We start from the raw sequence: 19,703 nt of genomic DNA on the forward strand, positions 1-19,703 counted from the left end.
CTACTGAAATTGTTATTGCAAACCTTATATATTCACCGTTTCTATGGCATTTGGCACTGCACCCTGACAGAGAGCAAATTTATTTGGCTGTATTTTATAAACCATTTTTATACAGAACATTCGATTCACAACAAAGCTTAACAAGTGCCAACCCAAAGTTTAACTGTGCCAAACATGAATGCTACAAAGCCACCTGTCTCTTTTTGTCTGTTCATTTTCAAAAATCTTGTTTATTGTACCTGTAATTGTTCTACATACACATAAGTGTAACTTCATGTGTTGTTTTTATTACATTTTTCCTTGTGTAGATAAAAAAAGAAATTCTACTTTCTATATAGTCAATAAAAATAGCTTATATACATGCACAAAATAGAACATCTATCCAGCTGTGTACAGAGTTTAGCACTTCTTATTGTTGATTGTCTTGACGTGTAACAAATAGTTCAAGAACTACAGCTTTAGAAAACTCTATTTTATGTTCTGTGAGTTCCTGAAACATCATGGACGCCTAAGCGCAGTTCAGAGCAAGGACCAAAAGAGCATTCAAAGAACAACCCTGCAATAATTAATTTACTAGGAGGAAATAATTAGCCAAAAATATCTTCAAATCATCCTTGACTGTAAAGAATAAGGATTGCGTTGTAACACATTGACTCAATACATCTCACACAACTGCCTTCTGAAGCTGCCAACAACAGTTTGTCTCAGCCTTGATGAGACAGATAATTTATTTGGTTCTGATGGTGGAGTGTGAAGAAAATAAGGCTCCGGATGTCCTTAATAACGATATTGCCTTTATATGCAACACTACTGTGACAACAGTCTCATCCAATATTCTGGAGCTATTCTTCTTATGTTTCTGTGTTCTTGTCCATAAATACAATCTGCAGGCTAAAATTATGAAGTCTTCTCTCATTATTACTGGGTCCTACTAAAGGAAGACTGTCAGAAAAGTTGACAATATTTTCACCTGAGTATGAAGTAAGTAACAGCGGTGTTGGCAATAAATAATAATTCTGTAAATAACTGTGCTTCACACAGAAATTTTATCACAAAAGGACAGTGAAGAATTCTACAACTTACGAAAGGACAAGGGTGCTTAATGGTAGCAATGCTCTGGTAGCTCCGAACTAACATGGCTCACGCACACTTTGCCACATCAGTCATTGTAGATAGGAAAGTTAATTAAAAATTATATATATGGTATAATCCAAGTATTGGAAGCTTATTAGTGTTCTGGAAATATAATAGGGGAAGTTATTCAGCTAATAAAAACTCAGAAACATTGAGAAAGGTGAAGTAGGTTTAGAAAAAATGCGCTAGAAACAAAGCATGCTGCATGTTTGAAAAATAATAGATGTGGCAAACGATGGAGTAGAGACCACTGAGACACATGTCAAATAAACCACAGGTTCCTCTTTTATTGCATCTCCACAGGAATGAAATGTCAGAGCTCACCCTTAAGGGATCAACAGCATTCTCCAGAACCAGTTTAGGGAAAATCTCCCTCTTTCTTTGCTTTTCTTACTCATAGGTAAAGTCTAAAACTGAGAATCATGAAGCAGTCATGTGAAGAAGTTCACAAAACTATAGGTTAAGCACGATCTGATTTATACCTAGCAAAGAGCTGAGCATACAGGCTCAGGAGTTCTGGGTAAATAGTGATCTTTATTAGCTTTTAACTTCTCGTTAATATTCAGTATAGTCTTCAGACAATATCCGTGAAGTTGATTTATTAGACTGCTAGTGGGTAAAATATTGCATGTTAATGCATGAATACATATGTAGAGCTGTGCAAAACAAAATGCAAAAGAGTAAAGCAAAACACAGCTGCAATTTAAAAAAAATAGACACCACACGTATCTTGTCAGTTGTTGAAGATGAAATGTTTTGCATGCAAAATAATGTTGCTTAATAAAATCTAATTTTCAGTTAAGCATTGCACATCCTTTCAGAAATCACAGTTTTCTGTTCCAGCAAGTCAAATACATCACATTTCATTATGTCTTGTAACTCTGTCTTGTTGAAGACAAGTGGAAAAGATGGTGAAAAAGGTAAATGAGAAGGAGGGCAATGGTCTCTCTGATGTGCAAAGTATAAAGTATACAAAGAAAGATAACTGCTTCTATCATGGAGGTGTGCAAAGAAATCATGCTATAGAAAATGCCACAAAGCATTACCACAAACATACCTTTTTAAGGAGGGTGGACTAGAGGCATGCGGATGGTGATAGCACACAAAATGGCAGCTGCAGCGCAATATCCAGGAAATGAAATGTTATCGCGTTTCTCAAGAGCTAAAGCAATTGTACGCCGGAAGAAGAGAACCCAGCCACCCCCGGGCTGAAAAACCACGACCAGCAAGCTAAAGCACCATAGCACTTCAGATTGAGGAAGTGAGCTGTGGCGGGAGGCCCTGACACACGGGAAGTAAACGCTTACAGCTCCTGTTCTCCATTTTTCACAATTGCTGGTGCACAAAGACTTCCTCCTCCTACTTTCTGGGTCTTAATCAAAAGAAGAAAAAAAAAAGTATTGAAGTCCCAGACAAGCGTGGCTTTTTTGGAATGGCATAGCACACTTGCAGAACAGTCATCCTCTTGAAAGGCAATAAAGAAGACCTGGCAACTTGTCCCTCTGTCATAAGGGCAGTGTCATACGGTCTGATTTCTGCATGTCAGGCTGAAGATGATTTGGACCATATAACCATTGACTCAGTAAGGTTTATGCCAATCAAGACACTCTTCAGCATTTTTCACTTAACAGCACTGAAAATAAGGGTAGTGCACAGTTTCGGCCGTTGGCTCTGGGAATTGTTCGTTAAGCCAGGCAACAGCAATAGAGCTCAAGGGCACAGCATGAAACTGCAACAGAGGAGGGTCAGGCTGCATATCAGGAGAAGGTTCTTCACCAGAGAGTGGTTGGGACCTGGAACAGGCCTCCCAGAGCAGTGGTCATGGCACTGAGCTGCTGGAATTCAAGACTAATCTGGACAATGCACTCAGACACAGGGAATGATTTTTGGTGGTCTTCTGTGTAGCCAGGAGTTGGACTTGGTGATTCCTATGAGTCCCTTCCAATTTGGGATATTCTATGGTTCTAAGCCTTGCTGAGTCTCCACCATACTCTTTTTCTTTTTTATTCACTGATCTCCATTTGCAGATCATCTTTGGCCTCACACAATGCATTTACTCGGTAGTAGAGCTGAATGTCTCTGTCAGGGCATGGCTGTATTATACTCCAATACTTAACTACTTCTCTTTGGTTTACAGTAGCATGCAGACTGTCTATTTCAGACTCTGAGGACCACTCCCAGTTCCTTCAAATGTGTAATTTTCCCGCTGATCGAGAAGGATTTTGATATTTAGGAATAAGACAATGGAAAGCAAAATGGACAAAAAAGCTCACTTAGTTTAGCCTAAAAATGATATGTAATGCAGATGGATTATGTAGAAGACAAATTCAGAACTTACCAAATGAAGAGTAGAAAAGCCAGGAGTACTTAAGCTACGCTGGCAGAACTGTGCAAAGCCTGGTTGAAGGGTAAATTGCTTTCTTACTTCTGCAGAGGAGTACCTTTAATTAAGCAGAGAAAAAGCTTATAACTACAGTTATCCACATATAAATGTCAAGCCCTAGACATCAGCCAATTTAGAGTCCTGCCACAGAGTTTAGAAACATCTTTTGATTATATTCTAGAATCCTTTTGCATTTTAGTTCATGCAGACCCCCAAAAATAATTTGCAGTCCTAAATAATTAACATCCTGACACACTTTCCACAAGTTTCTATTATTATGTTAACCCTGCAACTATGAAAGGCCATGCAAGAAAGAATAATATTGCCCTCAAGTCAAATATGGCTGCAAACTACATAGCAACACTTGCACCTTTGTTTCAGCAGATCAGAATTACTGAATAATAAACCATTATTGAAAGATTAATGAACATCACATAGGAAAATACTTTAATGAACTGTAAGTGACCAGCAGATGAAAGCAAGGCAGGACCACTCACTGTAAGGTGTGAGCCCAGATTTATGTTAGTAATGTAGTCTGCTCTGAACAACACCAGATGAATGAAAGCATGAATTTTGAAATCAGTCTGCACTGCCAGCTGAATGCTTGAGGAGAAATCATCTTAAGAGCTAACTAGCTGACTTCAGTGGGAGGCCAGTACTGAGTTTTTCAGATGTTAGAGTGATAGCACAGTTGTATGTACTTAGTGTGCAAAACTAGTAATCAGAGTAGCTTGCTCATTCTTCAGTGAAATAAATCAATAAATATTTAGTATGATTTAAGAACAATCAGCCCTGAAATAATGCCAAAACAAGTACAATACATTTCACCATGAATACTCAGGACAAGATTTTCAAAGAACAAGAGCCAGTTAAGCAGATTCTAAGTAAAAAGAAAAACCTTCTGGCCATCAACCCACCAGGGCAGCCAGCACAGAGAGAGGAAAAGACTTTCTCTTCTGCATGAGATTCTCTTCCAACTCCAGCAGATATTAGTGGGTGTCTTAGATCTACCAGCTGCTGCATGGCAGAGTTTGCATGCTTGTTCTGCAGCTTTTCTCCCCTGCAGTCTCTTGATTTCCGTGACTATTCAATGTGTTTGGTGACACATAACCTCTGGCTACTACTGTTCTTCATTGGTACGGCAAAACCCAGAGTGTGCTGAATCCATTTCTCCTCCTGTGAGAATGGGCATCTCATGGAAGGTATTATGAGCATCTCATTACAGGTTCGACTCCTAAAATGGAAGATGCATAAATACAGGCAGCTGTTTGGAGGCTGCACCAGTTTTGAGAGCAACATGGTTCCACTCTAGAGGAAACAGTAACAGCAGACAGAGAAAAGCCAGAATTAAGAGAAAGAAAAGGGATTCACTGTCAGCAGTCAAAACTGGTATTCCAAATACCAGGCAAAACAAGACTGGAATTTTTTTTAAAGGCGATTCCATAATAATATAAGCAAGAAGCCATTAAGGAACTATGAAGAAATCTGTGGATTTTCTCATTATTTTTGCCCTATTTTGAAAAGGAAAGCTGGTTGTATATCACAGTTATTCTTTTCATCTTTTCACTGCAGACAGTATCTAATTGTGAATATGTGTAACAAGGTATAAAACTCGGATTATTCAAAATTATGATTTTCTTTCAAACAGAGCAAGTTGTTTTCTACCCTGTACAGAAGCACACTGATGAAAGTAAAAGACCTAGCAGCTAGTCAAAAACCTATGTTACAGTGTATTGCAGAAGTTACTGCCAAAAAAAGAAAAGACATAAATTACACCATGTAGGGGGTCATCTTTGAACAGGAAATGGTATGAATGTTTATTCACAAAAGAGGAAGCACGTATGTGGACACGAGGCCAGACTTGCTGCCTGGTAAAAACCTGTGCAAGTCAAACCAACTGGAGGAAAAAAGTTTTTTATGATTAGTTCCAGAGGCTCCACAATACTCAGAAGTAAGAATTTGCAAAATAAATCACTCCAGTCAAAGAATACTCAGCTGGAAGACAGCGTCCACACGTGGAGTCCTCAGTACAGGAGAGACACAGACCAAAGGAGGGCCACAGAAATGAACCAAGGCATGGAACGCCTCTCCTGTGTGGACAGGCTGAGAGAGTGGGTGCTGTTCAGCCTGGAGAAGAGGAAGCCCCAAGGAGACCTGAGAGTGGCCTTTCAATACCTAAAGGGAATCTACAGGGAAGAAGGGGACAGACTCTCTAGCTGAGTCTGTTAGAACAAGGGGAAATGGTTTCAAGCTTAAATAGGGTAGATTTAGGTTAGATATAAGGAAAACATCTTTTAGATACTGAAGAACAGCCAGAGTGAACTCATAGAATCATAGAATCACCAAGGTTGGAAAAGACTTTCAAGATCATCCAATCCAACTGTCCACCTGTCACCAACAGTTCTCCCTAAACCATGTACCTCATCACAGCATTTAAACATTTCTTGAACACTTCCACACACAATGACTCCACCACCTCCCCGGGCAGTCCATTCCAGTGCCCGACCTTTTGGAGAAGTAGTATTTCCTAACATCTAACCAGAATCTCCCCTGGTGCAACTTGAAGCCACAATGATTTATCAAAGGCTACGATTTATCAAAGGTCAGTCACATGAAACCTTTTAATACTTTTCTGTGATGGCTTACTGGCCTCAGTAAGGCTTTTGATAGTGTGCTTCAAAGCATTCCTATAAGCAAAATAAAAAGATAATGTCTTGATGGAGTCATCATAGCTAGCTGCTTATCTTCTTAAAAAAAAACCACCAGCCCTTATTCAAGTTGTGGTCATTCACAGTTTAGAAGAAGATTGTGAAGAGATTTCAAACAGTGTACTGCTGCAAACGAGCAAAGTAATTTGTTTTCATCCTAGTTCCAATCTACTATCTTATTTACAGCACTGACGGTGGTAATAATGAATACAATGAGTAAATCTGAGTTCACATCAGACTGGAATAAATTGTGCAAAACAAGACTAGCACTTAGCATGATCTCATAAACAGTCTGAAACCAGCACAGTTACACACAATGAAAAGAAACACAAAACTCTGAACTTAGGAATAAAACACATCAAACATAGAAATGCAAAAAGGGAAATGAACTGTATAAGTAAACAACCCCACTGCAGAAGACACTCTGAGAAAGAAGACCAAGACACATACTAACAGAATGCCCTACATGCAGAAAAAGGGAAGTTATTTCTATTTATTTCAGCCAATGACAGTGCTAAAGCTGATCTATACTGTAAGAATGCAGCAGAGGAAGAAGCAATTACACTGAAAAACCTGCCAAAGAAAACAGTGAGAATGTTAAATAGTTTGTGAAGGGTGACGAGAAAAGATTGAAATAAGTGGATGTGTTCAGTACAAAAGAGTTGACTGAGGAGTGAGACAGCAGATGTCCTCAACTACATAGAAGATGGCATAAAGAAAACAGTGGCCATAAAGAAAACAGTGAGCAACTTATATCCATAATGGGAAGAAGCAATCTTCTTACAGAAAAAAACTATATAATAAGTAACTGGGAAAAATGCTCTCACTTAAAAGGCAGTGGGACACTTGAGGTTATAGACAGTGTGGTCTACAACCCTGAACAACCAGCAGAGCTGCATGTGGGCAATTGTTTCCCTTCAGATCAGAGATGGGATCCAGTAGTGCTAACATCTCTATAGACAGCTCACTTTGGTACCTTTTTGGTACCTTTTTTTTTTTTTTTTTTTTAAGGACAAAAAGGAATCATCAGCTGAAAAGTGAAAGTATAGATTCTGGGGAGTGTTTTTCACAGAAGTCACTGCTGTATTCACAGTTGGTCAGTATTGCTGTGGTGTGTTGTAAGATAGTGTAAATCCAGGAAAAACAGAAGACTGCAGACTAAAGCTCTCCAAGATTCTTTACATCACTGGTCGCTCCATAGCACTGAAGCAAAGTAACATCAATTGGACTTCATTGCTTCACTGCGTATCAATGTGATCAGCCTGAATGATGATGCAGAACTCCGCTGGTGTAAATCCTGAAGAAGCTGGAGCTCACCAGAGTTCCTGACCCATCCAAACAGGACAGCAGGGTAGCCAAAAAAAAAAAAAAAAAAAAGAAGCCAACACTGGTGCTACTCTGCTCAAGAACCTTGTCCCATCAGCAGATATGATCCTCCAGCAGTTCTCATGAACTTCTGACAGAAAGTTGAGACACGCATTTCACAAATGCTCTCCAATGTGAAGTATACAATTTGCATAGCGTATTAAATCAAGACTGAAATTGAAGTGACCACAGACCACATCTGTAGGTTTTTTAAATTGAATTTAATTTGTAGGTCAAATTCTGAGATGCATTGCAAGGCAGAGTTTATTGCAGGCCTGGAGACGTGACAATTCGGGTTACAGTTCGGGCTCAACAAGGTATAGGGAAAGGAAGATAAAACAGCGATGTATTCTGTCTCTCTAATGTATGTTACATCCATGGTTGAGCACCAAGAGGTTCAGTAATTAAAATGGTACGAACGTACATAATGCAAGGAGCTAGTTCTGTGGTTTCACCTACAGAATTCTGCTCAACAGTGTAGTTCTTTGAAATCTGCTTAAAAGCAAGGACAACAGGAATTTCTGTCATATGGGTATCATGAAAACTTAAACACAACTAGAGCTTTATAGAGAAAACAGAAGGAGAATAGCTCTGAAGATCATCTACTAATTTGAAAAGCAGAACTTCACAGGAAGAAAAAAAGATCTTTAAGGTATGCTTCACACATCTACTGATCCAGTTATCCAAATGAAATTAAAAGTTATGCAGTAGATGGAGGTATCAAGAGTAAATTTAGACAATCTCTTCCAGAAGACTCTGAGGAACAGTGAGTTGTCCTCTTCAAGAGACACCTACATAATGACAGTAAGAAAAGACAAAAATGAAATGGAAAGAGATTATAAGAACCATCTTCAAGGACAGCGAAACGCTCAGATTTAAATGCATATAGATGAGAAAATCTTGTAGTGAAATAGTGAAAACTTAGGCTTGACAGGTAAAATACTCAGTCTTGGCTACCCTGAGGAATAATCCCTTCCAACTGACACTGACACAGAACATTCTCCAGTAGCTTTTGTTCTTTTTCTGAGTTCTTAATCATAGAATCATAGAATCATCAAGTTTGGAAAAGACCTTTAAGATCATGTAGTCCAACCACCCACCCATCACCAATAGTTCCCACTACACCGTATCCCTCAGCACAACATCTAAACGTTTATTGAACACCTCCGGGGATGGTGACTCTACCACCTCCCTGGGCAGCCCGTTCCAGCACAGAATTATTTCCTAATGCCCAACCTGAATCTCCCCTGGTGCTACTTGTGGCCATCCCCTCCACTCCTATTGCTAGTTACACGGTAGAAGAGGCTAACTCCTACCTCACCACAGTCTCTCTTCCAGCAGCTGAGCCTCCATTTCTCCAGATGGGATAATCGCAGTTCTTTCAACCCCTCCTCATAATACTTGTGCTCTAGACCCTTTGCCAGCTTCACTGCCCTTCTCTGACAACAGGGCTTCGATGTCTTTCATGCAGTGGCCCGAAACTGAGCATAGTACTTGAGATGTAGCCTCACCAGTGCTGAGTACAGAGGGATGAGCACTTCTTTATTCCTGCTAGCAATGCTATTTCTGATACCTGGATGCCACCGGCCTTCTTGGCCACCTGGGCACACTGCTGGCTCATGGTTAGTTGAGCATCAACAATACCCCCAGGTTCATTTCCTCTACAGTCTTCCAGCCACTCTGCCCCAAGCCTATAGCATTGCCTGGAGTTGTTGTGGCCGAAGCGCAGGACCTGGCACTTGGTCTTGTTGAACTTCATCCCACTGGCCTCAACCTCGTGATTCAGCCTGTTCAGATCCCTCTGTAGGGCCTTCCTATCCCCAGGCAGATCAACACTTCCTCCCAACTTGGTGTAATTTGCAAATGTAGGGTGCACTCAGTGCCCTTATCCAGGTCATCAATAAAGATATGAAACAGGATAGATACCAGTACTGACCCCTGGGGAACACCACTCATGACTGGTCGTCAGATGAACTACCACCCTTTGGGCCTGGCCAACCAGACTTTACCCAGTTCTTTACCCAGCAAACAGTGTACCTGTGCAAGCCACAGGCTGCCAGCTTCTCCAGGAGAATACTGTAAGCAAGTGTCAAAGGCTTTGCTGAAGTCTAAGTAGACTACATCAATAGCCTTTCCCTTATCCACCAGGCAGGTCAGTCGGTCATAGAAGGAGATCAGGTTGGTCAAGCAGGACTTGCCTTCTATGTGACTTCTCTAGTTACTACTGAAAAACAACCAAAAATTCTGGAAGAGAAAAAGCTATAACTACCTACACCCAACCTCCACTCCCACATACAAACACACAGCTTTGGGCAACAATCCAGATACTTAGCAAGTATGGGAATATTGCTTCGAAGTTCTTCTCTTGCTGTCAGTGGAACTGCCTGTTTTTCTTCTAAGCTTCTAATTAGTCCTCAAGGCGGCAGAACTCAGCCTTATTACTGCTCACAGCAGTGGTTGATCTGAACTAGCAGCTATTTCCCTGGCTGCTCAGGGGCAGCTCCTTGTACATCCTCCAGCACACATTTGCCTAAGGGGTCTACCACATTAAGAGTCTGTATCAACTGGGGCCATAACGATCCTATTCAAGACGTCAAAACGTAACCACAGTCTTCTCAAAGGAGGTGGTGCAGGAGTAAAGAAGTCTAGGAAGAGTTATACTCTCAGCTTGTTACATATGAAAACAGGCAAGAGGTTAATTTTTATTTTTGTCCCAGGTCATGTGTGCCATTCACTAGGTAAACATTTTTCACTGCAGCTCAGTTTTACTGCTTCTGACTCAGGAAGAAACGTAAGCATAAAATAAGTAACCAACTAAAACTCTAATCCCAGCAATAGAAGAAAAGGACATCCATCCGTGTAAAGAAACAGAAGGTTTAGGATTTGGTACTGATAACCTATGCTTTAATGTGCTTTTTAGTCAATGTTCTCCACAGATAAAATGCATATGAGAAGAGTGTGGCTTGCTTGCTGGTTGGTTCTCATAATAGAAGTGTTTGCAGGTGTAATGATTCTTGCATATTGGTACTTACAGCAAAGAGACTATCAAATTGATCACATAAGATTAATGTAAAGTCTATGGGAGTATGACACCGGAGTTTATACATCAATGCAAAGATTCTAATGAATATTTCAGATGCTAACAGAAGATAAATACCTGAAAACAATATATTTTTAAAATTGTTCTGCCCACTAAGTTAAAATCAAACAGCATTCAACATTGTGTATACAGATCTTTCATACAGATTGATCTCTGTTTATCTAAGGATAATGCTATGTGGTAGCTCAGAGCATTTGCTGTGTGCTCACACTGAGTCCTCCTTATACATTCATTTCAGCTGAGATGGTTGAAGAAAAGGCATCTAAAAAACATGCCCTGAGCTCTGCAGAAGATACTATACTCCGCGGCTAGGGCTGAACTCTTTATTAAATTGTTTATTGCTTGCTAGGCAGTTTAAAATGCTTCCAAAATCTTAGATCATTTATCACAGCAAGAGCTATTTCAAAACCATTAGTGATCATACACACCTGCTTTTACATTGTGGCTGAAATGTCACAGAAGGGCTTCAATGTGTCCTCTGGATTTTTATTTCTTCTGCACTGTTCTACCACATCAAATGAAAAGAATATGGCACAAATGCAAGGATTTATCTTTCAGCTCACACTTTTCACCTGAGCTTCACAAGGACTTCATCACAAAAATGCGACCGTAATGCTGACCATTTGTAAAATTCACATCAAGTTTAACAGTAAACAAGCTTTGTTTCCACTTTCTTCCTAATCAACAATTATTAACATAAGTGAAAGAAGGTCAGATCTTAAGAATAATAAAAAAGAGTAAGTAAGTGTTGTTCATGGGGAATTTTTGCTATTTGGTTGGTTGCTTTATGATTTTTTTTTTTTTTAATCAAGGTGAAGGTTTTTATTTTCAGCAAGAAGAAAATGTGCATTTTGTGTATTTCATGACTAACACCAATGAAATCCATAATATATTCATAGATGGGTCTTTAGCACTGTAATAATGACAACATTTCATAAGTCAGAGGAGGAGATAATTAAATGACACAGAACTGGAGAAAAAAAAAAAAAAAAAAGCATTTGACTTAATACTTTGCTCCCCCACTTCCTAAGCACACAGACTTGTAGAGTTTGTGTGTGATATTTCTGTGGGTCACCTTTAATTTGTTTCATAGTGGAAACTGTAAAGCCCTGCTGTGACGCTACTGATGACATTGTGTAAGGCTTAAGTTGATGTGGGCAGACTGGCATTTTCAGCTTCTGCTCTTGTGACCAGACACTTGGAATACAACGCTAGGTTCTGTTGTAGCTGTAAGGTTTCTATGACTCAGTACAGATGGGTTGCCCATAACACTGTAGATTATCTAATTTCTGCTTCACAGTTATGTCTGCAGAACAGTGACTGATACATGAGCTGGCTGTTGGGAAAACACATGTAGATCTACAAACCTTGCCCCCCCCAGAGATTGCGCACGAGACCAATCACAAAAAGAAGATGTTTGTGCTTTCCTGGTTATTTCTCAGAATAATATTTTTTCTTCACAGTTTTAAATCTATGGTTAAAAAAAAAATAATAATGGATTTCTTACTAGGACAGTATACCTAAAAAATACTGGCACACAATTTCAAGTATATGAAGATGTCATTTTTTGTCATTTTCAGAAGAGAGAAGTGGGACTTCAAAGGGAGCCAGAACAATAACTAAGATAGACACAACAGATCTTCCGCTCATGCTGATAGAAATGAAAAAGTCCAAAATTTTGCACTTAACAAAGTTGTTAAAAGAATTTTTTTCTTTTTTTGGTCTCTGCTGGCTATCAGTAGATGTACAAATGCTACAGAAATGACACTATACACCTTCACACACACATATTAGGACGATGCAAGCTATTTGCTATCACGAATTATAACTCCATTTCACTTCTTGATTCATCTATAAAATCCCAAGCTTGGAAAAAGATTACATTTTACTCCAACAGCATTCAGGACATGAGGTTTTGTTACTGTAATGATAGTAAATTTCAACTCACGTGACAACTGAAATAAATTACTTCACCTAATCCAGTCGGTTTGACTTCAGGGAAATAAACATTACTACAAACTCCAGGTGTACTGTCTTATAAGAAGTCATTATTATTGGAGTTAGGAAACTGTGTGACTCATCACATGCAAGTATTACTTTACAAAAGTCAAAAGGAAAAAACATTTGGATATTTTTAATGATTTCTGCCCAACAACTGGTTGAGGCCTGGACCTGTTCTGCGGTAACTACATCCTTGATGCTAAACAGTTAGGACAGCTATGCTATCAGCTGAGCATTTTTCACAGCCCACACTTTTTGCTACAGCTGCAAACAACAGTACAATTTGGTTTGTGTTTCTCAAAATTAAAAGAAGTTAGAATAGACAACTTTGCTGGACTATGCTCATAAATAGTGATTTTTAATGGCCACAAAGCAGAAGAGGGTATAACATACAACATTAAATATTTCTTCCTTGCTGGTTTTTACCTCCTATCTGAAAATGAAAAACACCCAGAAGGATAAAACAAGGAATGTATACGTGGGACCTGGTGGGCATAAATAAGTTTCTCAACCCCAACTTCATTTTTCTTGTGTAAGAAGAATTTCATTTCTTTTTCTACATTATAAAAGCAGAACCTCATCACAGTTTGCACAGTCTGCAGCGTAGAGCTCCCAGTTCTTCCAATTTTAAGTCTGAGAGGGACATACGACTTTAGAAATGCATTTTAAAATGCATCTTAAAGTCTATTTCCCACTCACCAGTTATCTTCCAGAGACAAACCACAACCCACAGTATTCTAATCATGTAGCAGGGATTATGATTATCATGCTCTCATGACTGCACAGATTTAAGCACAGTACAACAACAGCCTTCAACAACTACTGTAGAAAATAGATGGCTACATTTTAAACATAATTTGAGTACCCAGTTAGATGTAAAGATTAGCTTCCTGCCAACAACAGCTGTCTGCAACATCTGTCTCAACGGTAAGACTATTCTGCTTGTTTCTACAGAGGCTGTTTGCTAATAAAGAGCACATTTACATTATGGAGCTCACTTTTCCCATACTTGTAATCTAAACCCTTGTCTGGATGGGCCTGTATTTGGTATCAGCCCCTTACCAAAGTGCCTTCTGTCACCTCGATTGTAAAACGGGGGACATCCAAAAAAGGCAATCATAAAACATAGGATAAACAATGCAAACCAAAAGTAAATCACTACAAATGGACATCAGCATCGTCAAAAAACAGTAAAAGGATATTTCATTATTCTTTCTTTTCCTCTTCCTAAAAGTTAGTTTTAGGCAAAAAAATGTATTTTGCAGTTTTCTGTAAGAAAGGTCTGTGCATTTTGATTTTTGTGATAGGTAGTATGATGTCACATGTATTAAGAGAGTCCTGAATAATCTTGCCTTTGAAATATGAACATACTCAGAAAGATCTAGCTCAACACTATGAACGAATATCCTATGGCATACCCTTGATGTATAAAGTTGCTTGCTTCCTAAACTCACTCTTGTAATTGATTTGCAACCCACCTCCACAGGACGAGTGAATATTCATCTTGAGGATTCACACAGTTTTACACGGACACACACAGTTTTGCACACTGATTGCTTTTCATTACATCTGTGCTTGCACAAAATACAACAGCATGCAACCTCAGTCTGGTCTATGAAAAGACCAGTTTACAGGAATTTGAGAAAAAACATTATAGCAATGTTTCTCTTTCCATGAAGCCATCTCTCTTTCTTGGAATGAAGTAACACACAAGAACTAGTGTTTTCAAATATCTGTTAAGTCCAATGCTAATGAAGTATGTGTTGGATGAGCAGACAGGGAGCTGGATCAAAAACTGGCTGGACAGCCAGACCCAGAGAATGCATACTGGCCTGCAAGCTAGCTGGAGGCTAGCTAAATAGCACTGTACCCCAATGGTCAGTGCCAGATCCAATCCTATTTACTGTCCTCATTAGTGATCCATGCAATGGGCAGAATGTACCCTCAGCAAGTTTGCAGCAGACACAAAACTGGGAGGAGTGGCTTGCTCTGGCTTACTGTAGACTCTGCGTCTTGCTGCTATCCATCTGAAGAGACCAGGATGGATGGCCAAAGTGGACTAAGAGAAATCCTTCTAAGGTCAACAAGGAGAACTCCAGAGTCCTGTTTGTGGGAAGGATCAGCCCCAGGCACCAGGACAGGCTGAGGAGAATCAAGCTGGAAAGCTGGTCTGTGGAACAGGGCCTGAGGATCCTAGTGGAAACCAAACTGAATGCGAGTTAGCAACATGCCCTTGCATCAAAGAAGGCTAGAGGTATGATGGGCCACATTAGACAAAGTATCTCCATCAGGTCAGAAGTGCTCCTTCTCACTGTGCTCACCAGTGCAAAGGAGATGTGGGCACTCTGAAGAGCATCCAACAAAGGGCTGCCAAGATGAGGAAAGGACTGGAGCATCTTTTCTGCGAGGAAAGACTGAGAGAGCTGGGACTGTTCAGCTTTCAGAAGAGGAGGCTCCAGGGGATCTTACAAACGTCCATAAGTGCCTGAGGGGAGGATGCAGAGAGGTTGTAGCCAGGCTCTGTTAGTGATGCCCAGCACTAGGACAAGAGGCAGAGGGTACATGCTGGAACACAGGAGTTTCCATGTAAACGTCAGAAATATGACTGAGCACTGGCACAGGTTCTCCAGAGAGGTCATGGAGTCTCTCTCTTTGGAAATATACATTGTCCTGGACATGGCCCTGGGCACCCTGCTCTGGGTGTCCCTGCCTGAGGTGAGAATTGGGCCAGATGGACACAGAGGTCTCTGCCAACCTCAGCTCTGTGGCTCTAAGAAAGAATTAGGAAGATACTCTGAGCAGTTCATGCACAGTCCCCGTTAGCTGGAAAGAGGATAAACCTACTCTGGCAATTGGGAAAAAAAGAGAACATAGGTTGAATTCAGCTGAAAAACTGGATATAACACTTAACGAAAGGTGTAATTATATCTCTCAAAGACAACTGCCCAAATATTTTTGACAGCCAAATTAGAAGGTTCTCAAATGAAACTGCATGCAGGATTAAGATACTAACCTGTGCTTTATGCTCTCTGCACAAGCAAGTCAGAGTAATTTTTTCTTAAGGATATTAAAAAAAAAAAAAAAAAATCAGCTTCACATGTAACTTTAAAGAAGAAAACTAGCCATTTAATATAAACTAACAGGTTGATACATGTAAATCATAGAACTTTTAGACATCCCATTTTTTTTTTACCCTTAATTTGCTATTAGTAGTTAACTTTCTCTGCACAAAACACGATAACACATCTATTTCACATATGCAGTATATAAAAAGTAGTGCTGCTACAGAAATTACCAATTAGAATTTTCTAGCTTCTCTTAAAAGCTACACTGCACTGTGTATCTATGGTATAGATCTAGCCCAATCCAGACAGACTACTATTTGATTATTTGAACGTACTGTTTTGCATATAATTTTGAAAAGTCTTATTAACTTGAGTTATCCCTACTCAGATTCCCAGGGTGCAACTCATTTAACTAAAAGAGGATTCAGACATTTCATCAAGTGTGTCTTCCCTTGCGATCTTCCTTCCTGAATTAGACTGGCTCAGCAAAAATGATTTTTAATACTACCAATGTCTTGACACTACTAACAATGTCTAGACTCAGATAGTGTCTCAGTAGTCATATTTGATTCAATATACCAAACAGCATTTAAAAGGTGGCAGCAAACACTCCAACAGACAGCTATTCTTATTAAGATTTCTATCATGACTAGCTTTATGCAAAGAACTGACATGGAGAATTTACCACATCTTTTAAAAAGTACGTCTTCATACATACCACATAAACCTGTTGTAGATGCAAGATAGAGAAGTACTGAGATTCTCTCTGCAGCTGGTTTAATACATTTAAAGCAAAACAAACCAGAAGCATCTTGGCCTATGTAATGAAGTTTGGAAAACCACTCCAAGTAATTAGCATTTCATTACATCTATTTAATAAGAGTTAATTTAAATTCAATCAAGTGATATATGCCTCATCCCCATAAAGAAATTGCACTGAAAATAGATCTGCTACCAGAGGAGGTTGGAAGCCTCTTCTTCCACAGAAACTAGGATGAACTTCCCCACGACCCCTGGTGGTTCCTCAGCACAATGGATACCTACAGCACTCTGAGAGCCCCCTAAGACTGCATGCTAAGGAAGAGCTTTCTTCCTCTTCCTTTGTCCTGCACAGGAATCCATTTGGAAAGACAGTACAGCTTAGTGAAGCCTTAGGCTTGATTTCAAATAAAGTATAAAGTTGTACAGGAATATATTTTCTGATGTAATAGAAATGAATGCTACATGCACTGGATTCTTTCTGAAGTCCTGCTCAGTTCTTAGCCCCTTACTCCAGGTAATACACAGGTCAGTTGTCAGCATGCTGCCTAAAATCAGGGACACTAATTTGAATGCTTGCTCCTTAATTTCTGCATAAAAGATGAACATCATGATATGTAAAAGTTATCCCATTAAAACAGCAGGAACTACTCATACATACATGCATTAAGAACATATGTGCAAGTCCTTGCAGGACTAAAAAAAGCAGGAAGCAACAGGTTGGGGCAGCAATCATGGGTGGAAGGGCAAATAAAATGACAGAAAGACGTGGTTATGTGAGCAGGTTGCATACACAGCTCACAAATCTGATTATATTTTAAGACCTGATTGTAAAGTTTGCCCTTGCTTTAAACAAATATGATGCTTGTCATAGCCCCTTCCTGAAGCATTTGCAGCCCCAGTGCATCATCAAGAACTCACTAACTTTAAATCATAACACCTGAGCACTAATACAACATTCCAGATTATGTCACTGCTAAGTTTTTACTGAACATTGGTTAGCACAGTTTGTCATGCTTTTAATGAACATGCCATGCTCGCCTTATGTGAGGAGCACAGAGGCAGTGAAGAACCAGTACAGAGCCTAAAACTCAACTGGTCCTCATTAAAAGAAGCATACAGTCAATTCACCAGCAAGAGAAATGAGTGAGAGTTCAGCTTGAATGTGTATTTATAGTGGAGAGTATAATGCAGTCTGTGTAACAACTCCTGTAAATGATGCTTTGTCAGTAATGACCAACTTTCATTAAGAGCTCTAGTTTGAAGAACTAAGTTCAGGAACTAAAGAAAGCGGAAGAAAAATTCATAGCTGCAGAACAGCCTTTTGTGTACAGTTAAGACACATTAAGACACTGACCAAATATTCCTCCCCCACACAGGTTTTTTTTTAAATTAAAAAAAAAAAAAAAAGATGAAATATTACTCCACTGGTAGTAGAACAAACTGTGCATGGATTGTGCAAAAACAACATGGTCCTCCTGAAGAAACAGGGACGATGCTCTGCTAGCATACATGTATCATCCCTCCCAAAGTATAAAAGAGAATATTCTTACTTGCAAAATAAATAGGCTGGTTGTTCAGCAGAGCCACATCCAGAACATGAATGTAATACCGAAACATTTGGTTTACTACAAAAAATATGGAACGCTCCACTATCCAATCAGAGGAAATAAAAATAAAACCATAACTGTCCAATTTCAAAACAGTTTCTAATAGTAAATCTCTGTGTGGCAGATTAATTGGCACTGTCGCACTAATTTGTAAGGCTTCAGTTGTACAGACAAACCATCGCCACAGATGGGAGAAGCTGCCAGAAAGCTGACCCTAAAAATAGGAAGATAAAAAATAACCCAAACTCTCTGAATATCAGCCAGTTATGCACTTTATTCAAGCAAGGCCTCAGTTTATGAGGAATCACGGGAGGACCCAGCAGCAAACTGCTCATCTCATGGCCTCGCAGTATGATATCTCACTCTTGTGAACATTCACCACAAATTTAAAATGAATCCTCAGGGGAAATGGAAAGGTATGCTGATATGCACTCTGCCATGGGAAATGCGTATGGCAGTGGAGCTAATTTTATCCTCTGCAGCTGAAAACCCCATGTCTTCCAACAGATTGCTGGGGAGGTGGAGTTTCTGCGCATACTTTTCTCTCTGAGGTTGGCCTCTTCCTCAGTTTGTATTACCATTATGCTATTTGCTTTATTACGTGTCAGCAAACTCAGTCTCCTTGCACATACACCAAGCCCTCTGGAAACACGGTTTTAGCTTCTGATGACAAGTCTATGGAAAAGCAGCCTCGTGTTTCCCCTCGGCACATTGGTATGGAAATAACTGTCTTGGTGGCCACCAAGAGCAGGGAGCAGCTGAGAGTCAGCACTTCCCTGGGACGGGACACGCGAGTTCACGGCCAGAAGCATCACTGCCACGGCCAGCCCCTGGATGCTCATTTCATTGCGATTGAAAGGGAAAAAAGCACAGCGAGCACAGCCATGTCGATGCCCCGCGTAAGCCTCTCTTTCCCAAGCGCGGCAATACGTCCCTGGGACCCTCGTGCGCAAGAAGAGCCCCGACACCATCACAGCTCCGCCGCGGACACGGACTCGGCCGGCGGGACACCGCTCCGCGCCGGCGTATCTCCGCGGAGGAAGCCGCGCCCCGCTGCGCCGTGCCGCCCTCTCGGCCGTGCCCCCGTGCGCCGTGCTCCCCCTCCCGAGCAGCTGCCCCGCGCTGCACGGCGGACGCTTCTCACCTGTTGATTTTCAGGGCAAACGCCCTCCGCTCAGCGGCGGGTAAAGTCGCCATGCGGAGGGCGCAGGAGTCGAGTGCGCGCACGGCAGGGTGCCTGCCTCGGTGCTTTTAGTGGTGCTGCGCGCTGCGGGCTGCAAAGCCGGCGGCCGTCTGACAGCTTCGCCTGGGAACTTCCGCGTTTCACCTTCCTCGCCGAAATCGAGAGAGGTGGGAGGGCTCAGCCGCCCGCGCCGCCGGCTCCGACCTGCCGCGCCCCGCTCCGCGCCCGGCACCCCCTGCCCGATCCAGGACCCTTTGGAGGATTCCGAGGGAAAGCGCGGATCTGAGTGAGCGCAACAAGTAGGGGAGGCACCTGCGGAGGAAGGCGGCTACAGACCCCATCGCGCATCCCCGGACCGACCCCGTCTGGGTACCGCGGTGTTGGTGTCACGCGCC

At 40.8% G+C, this 19,703-nt stretch overlaps 1 protein-coding gene across 1 annotated transcript in view; it reads right to left on the reverse strand.

Moving 5' to 3' along the window:
• The window catches only part of DOCK8 (dedicator of cytokinesis 8), an 83,685-nt gene extending 64,328 nt beyond the window's left edge, over positions 1 to 19,357 (reverse strand). The window contains exons 1-2 of the mRNA XM_042875290.1: positions 19,270 to 19,357; positions 3,473 to 3,575 (exon numbers count right to left, since the gene is read on the reverse strand). Of these exons, the coding sequence (XP_042731224.1) occupies positions 3,473 to 3,575; positions 19,270 to 19,322 (156 nt within the window). The 5' untranslated portion in view covers positions 19,323 to 19,357. The remainder of the gene's footprint in view (positions 1 to 3,472; positions 3,576 to 19,269) is intronic.
• Positions 19,358 to 19,703: the final 346 nt, after the last annotated feature.

This window comes from Lagopus leucura, unplaced genomic scaffold, assembly GCF_019238085.1.
Source record: "Lagopus leucura isolate 7727_CA_CO unplaced genomic scaffold, USGS_WTPT01 Super-Scaffold_100014, whole genome shotgun sequence".
NCBI classification, from domain to species: Eukaryota; Metazoa; Chordata; class Aves; order Galliformes; family Phasianidae; genus Lagopus; species Lagopus leucura.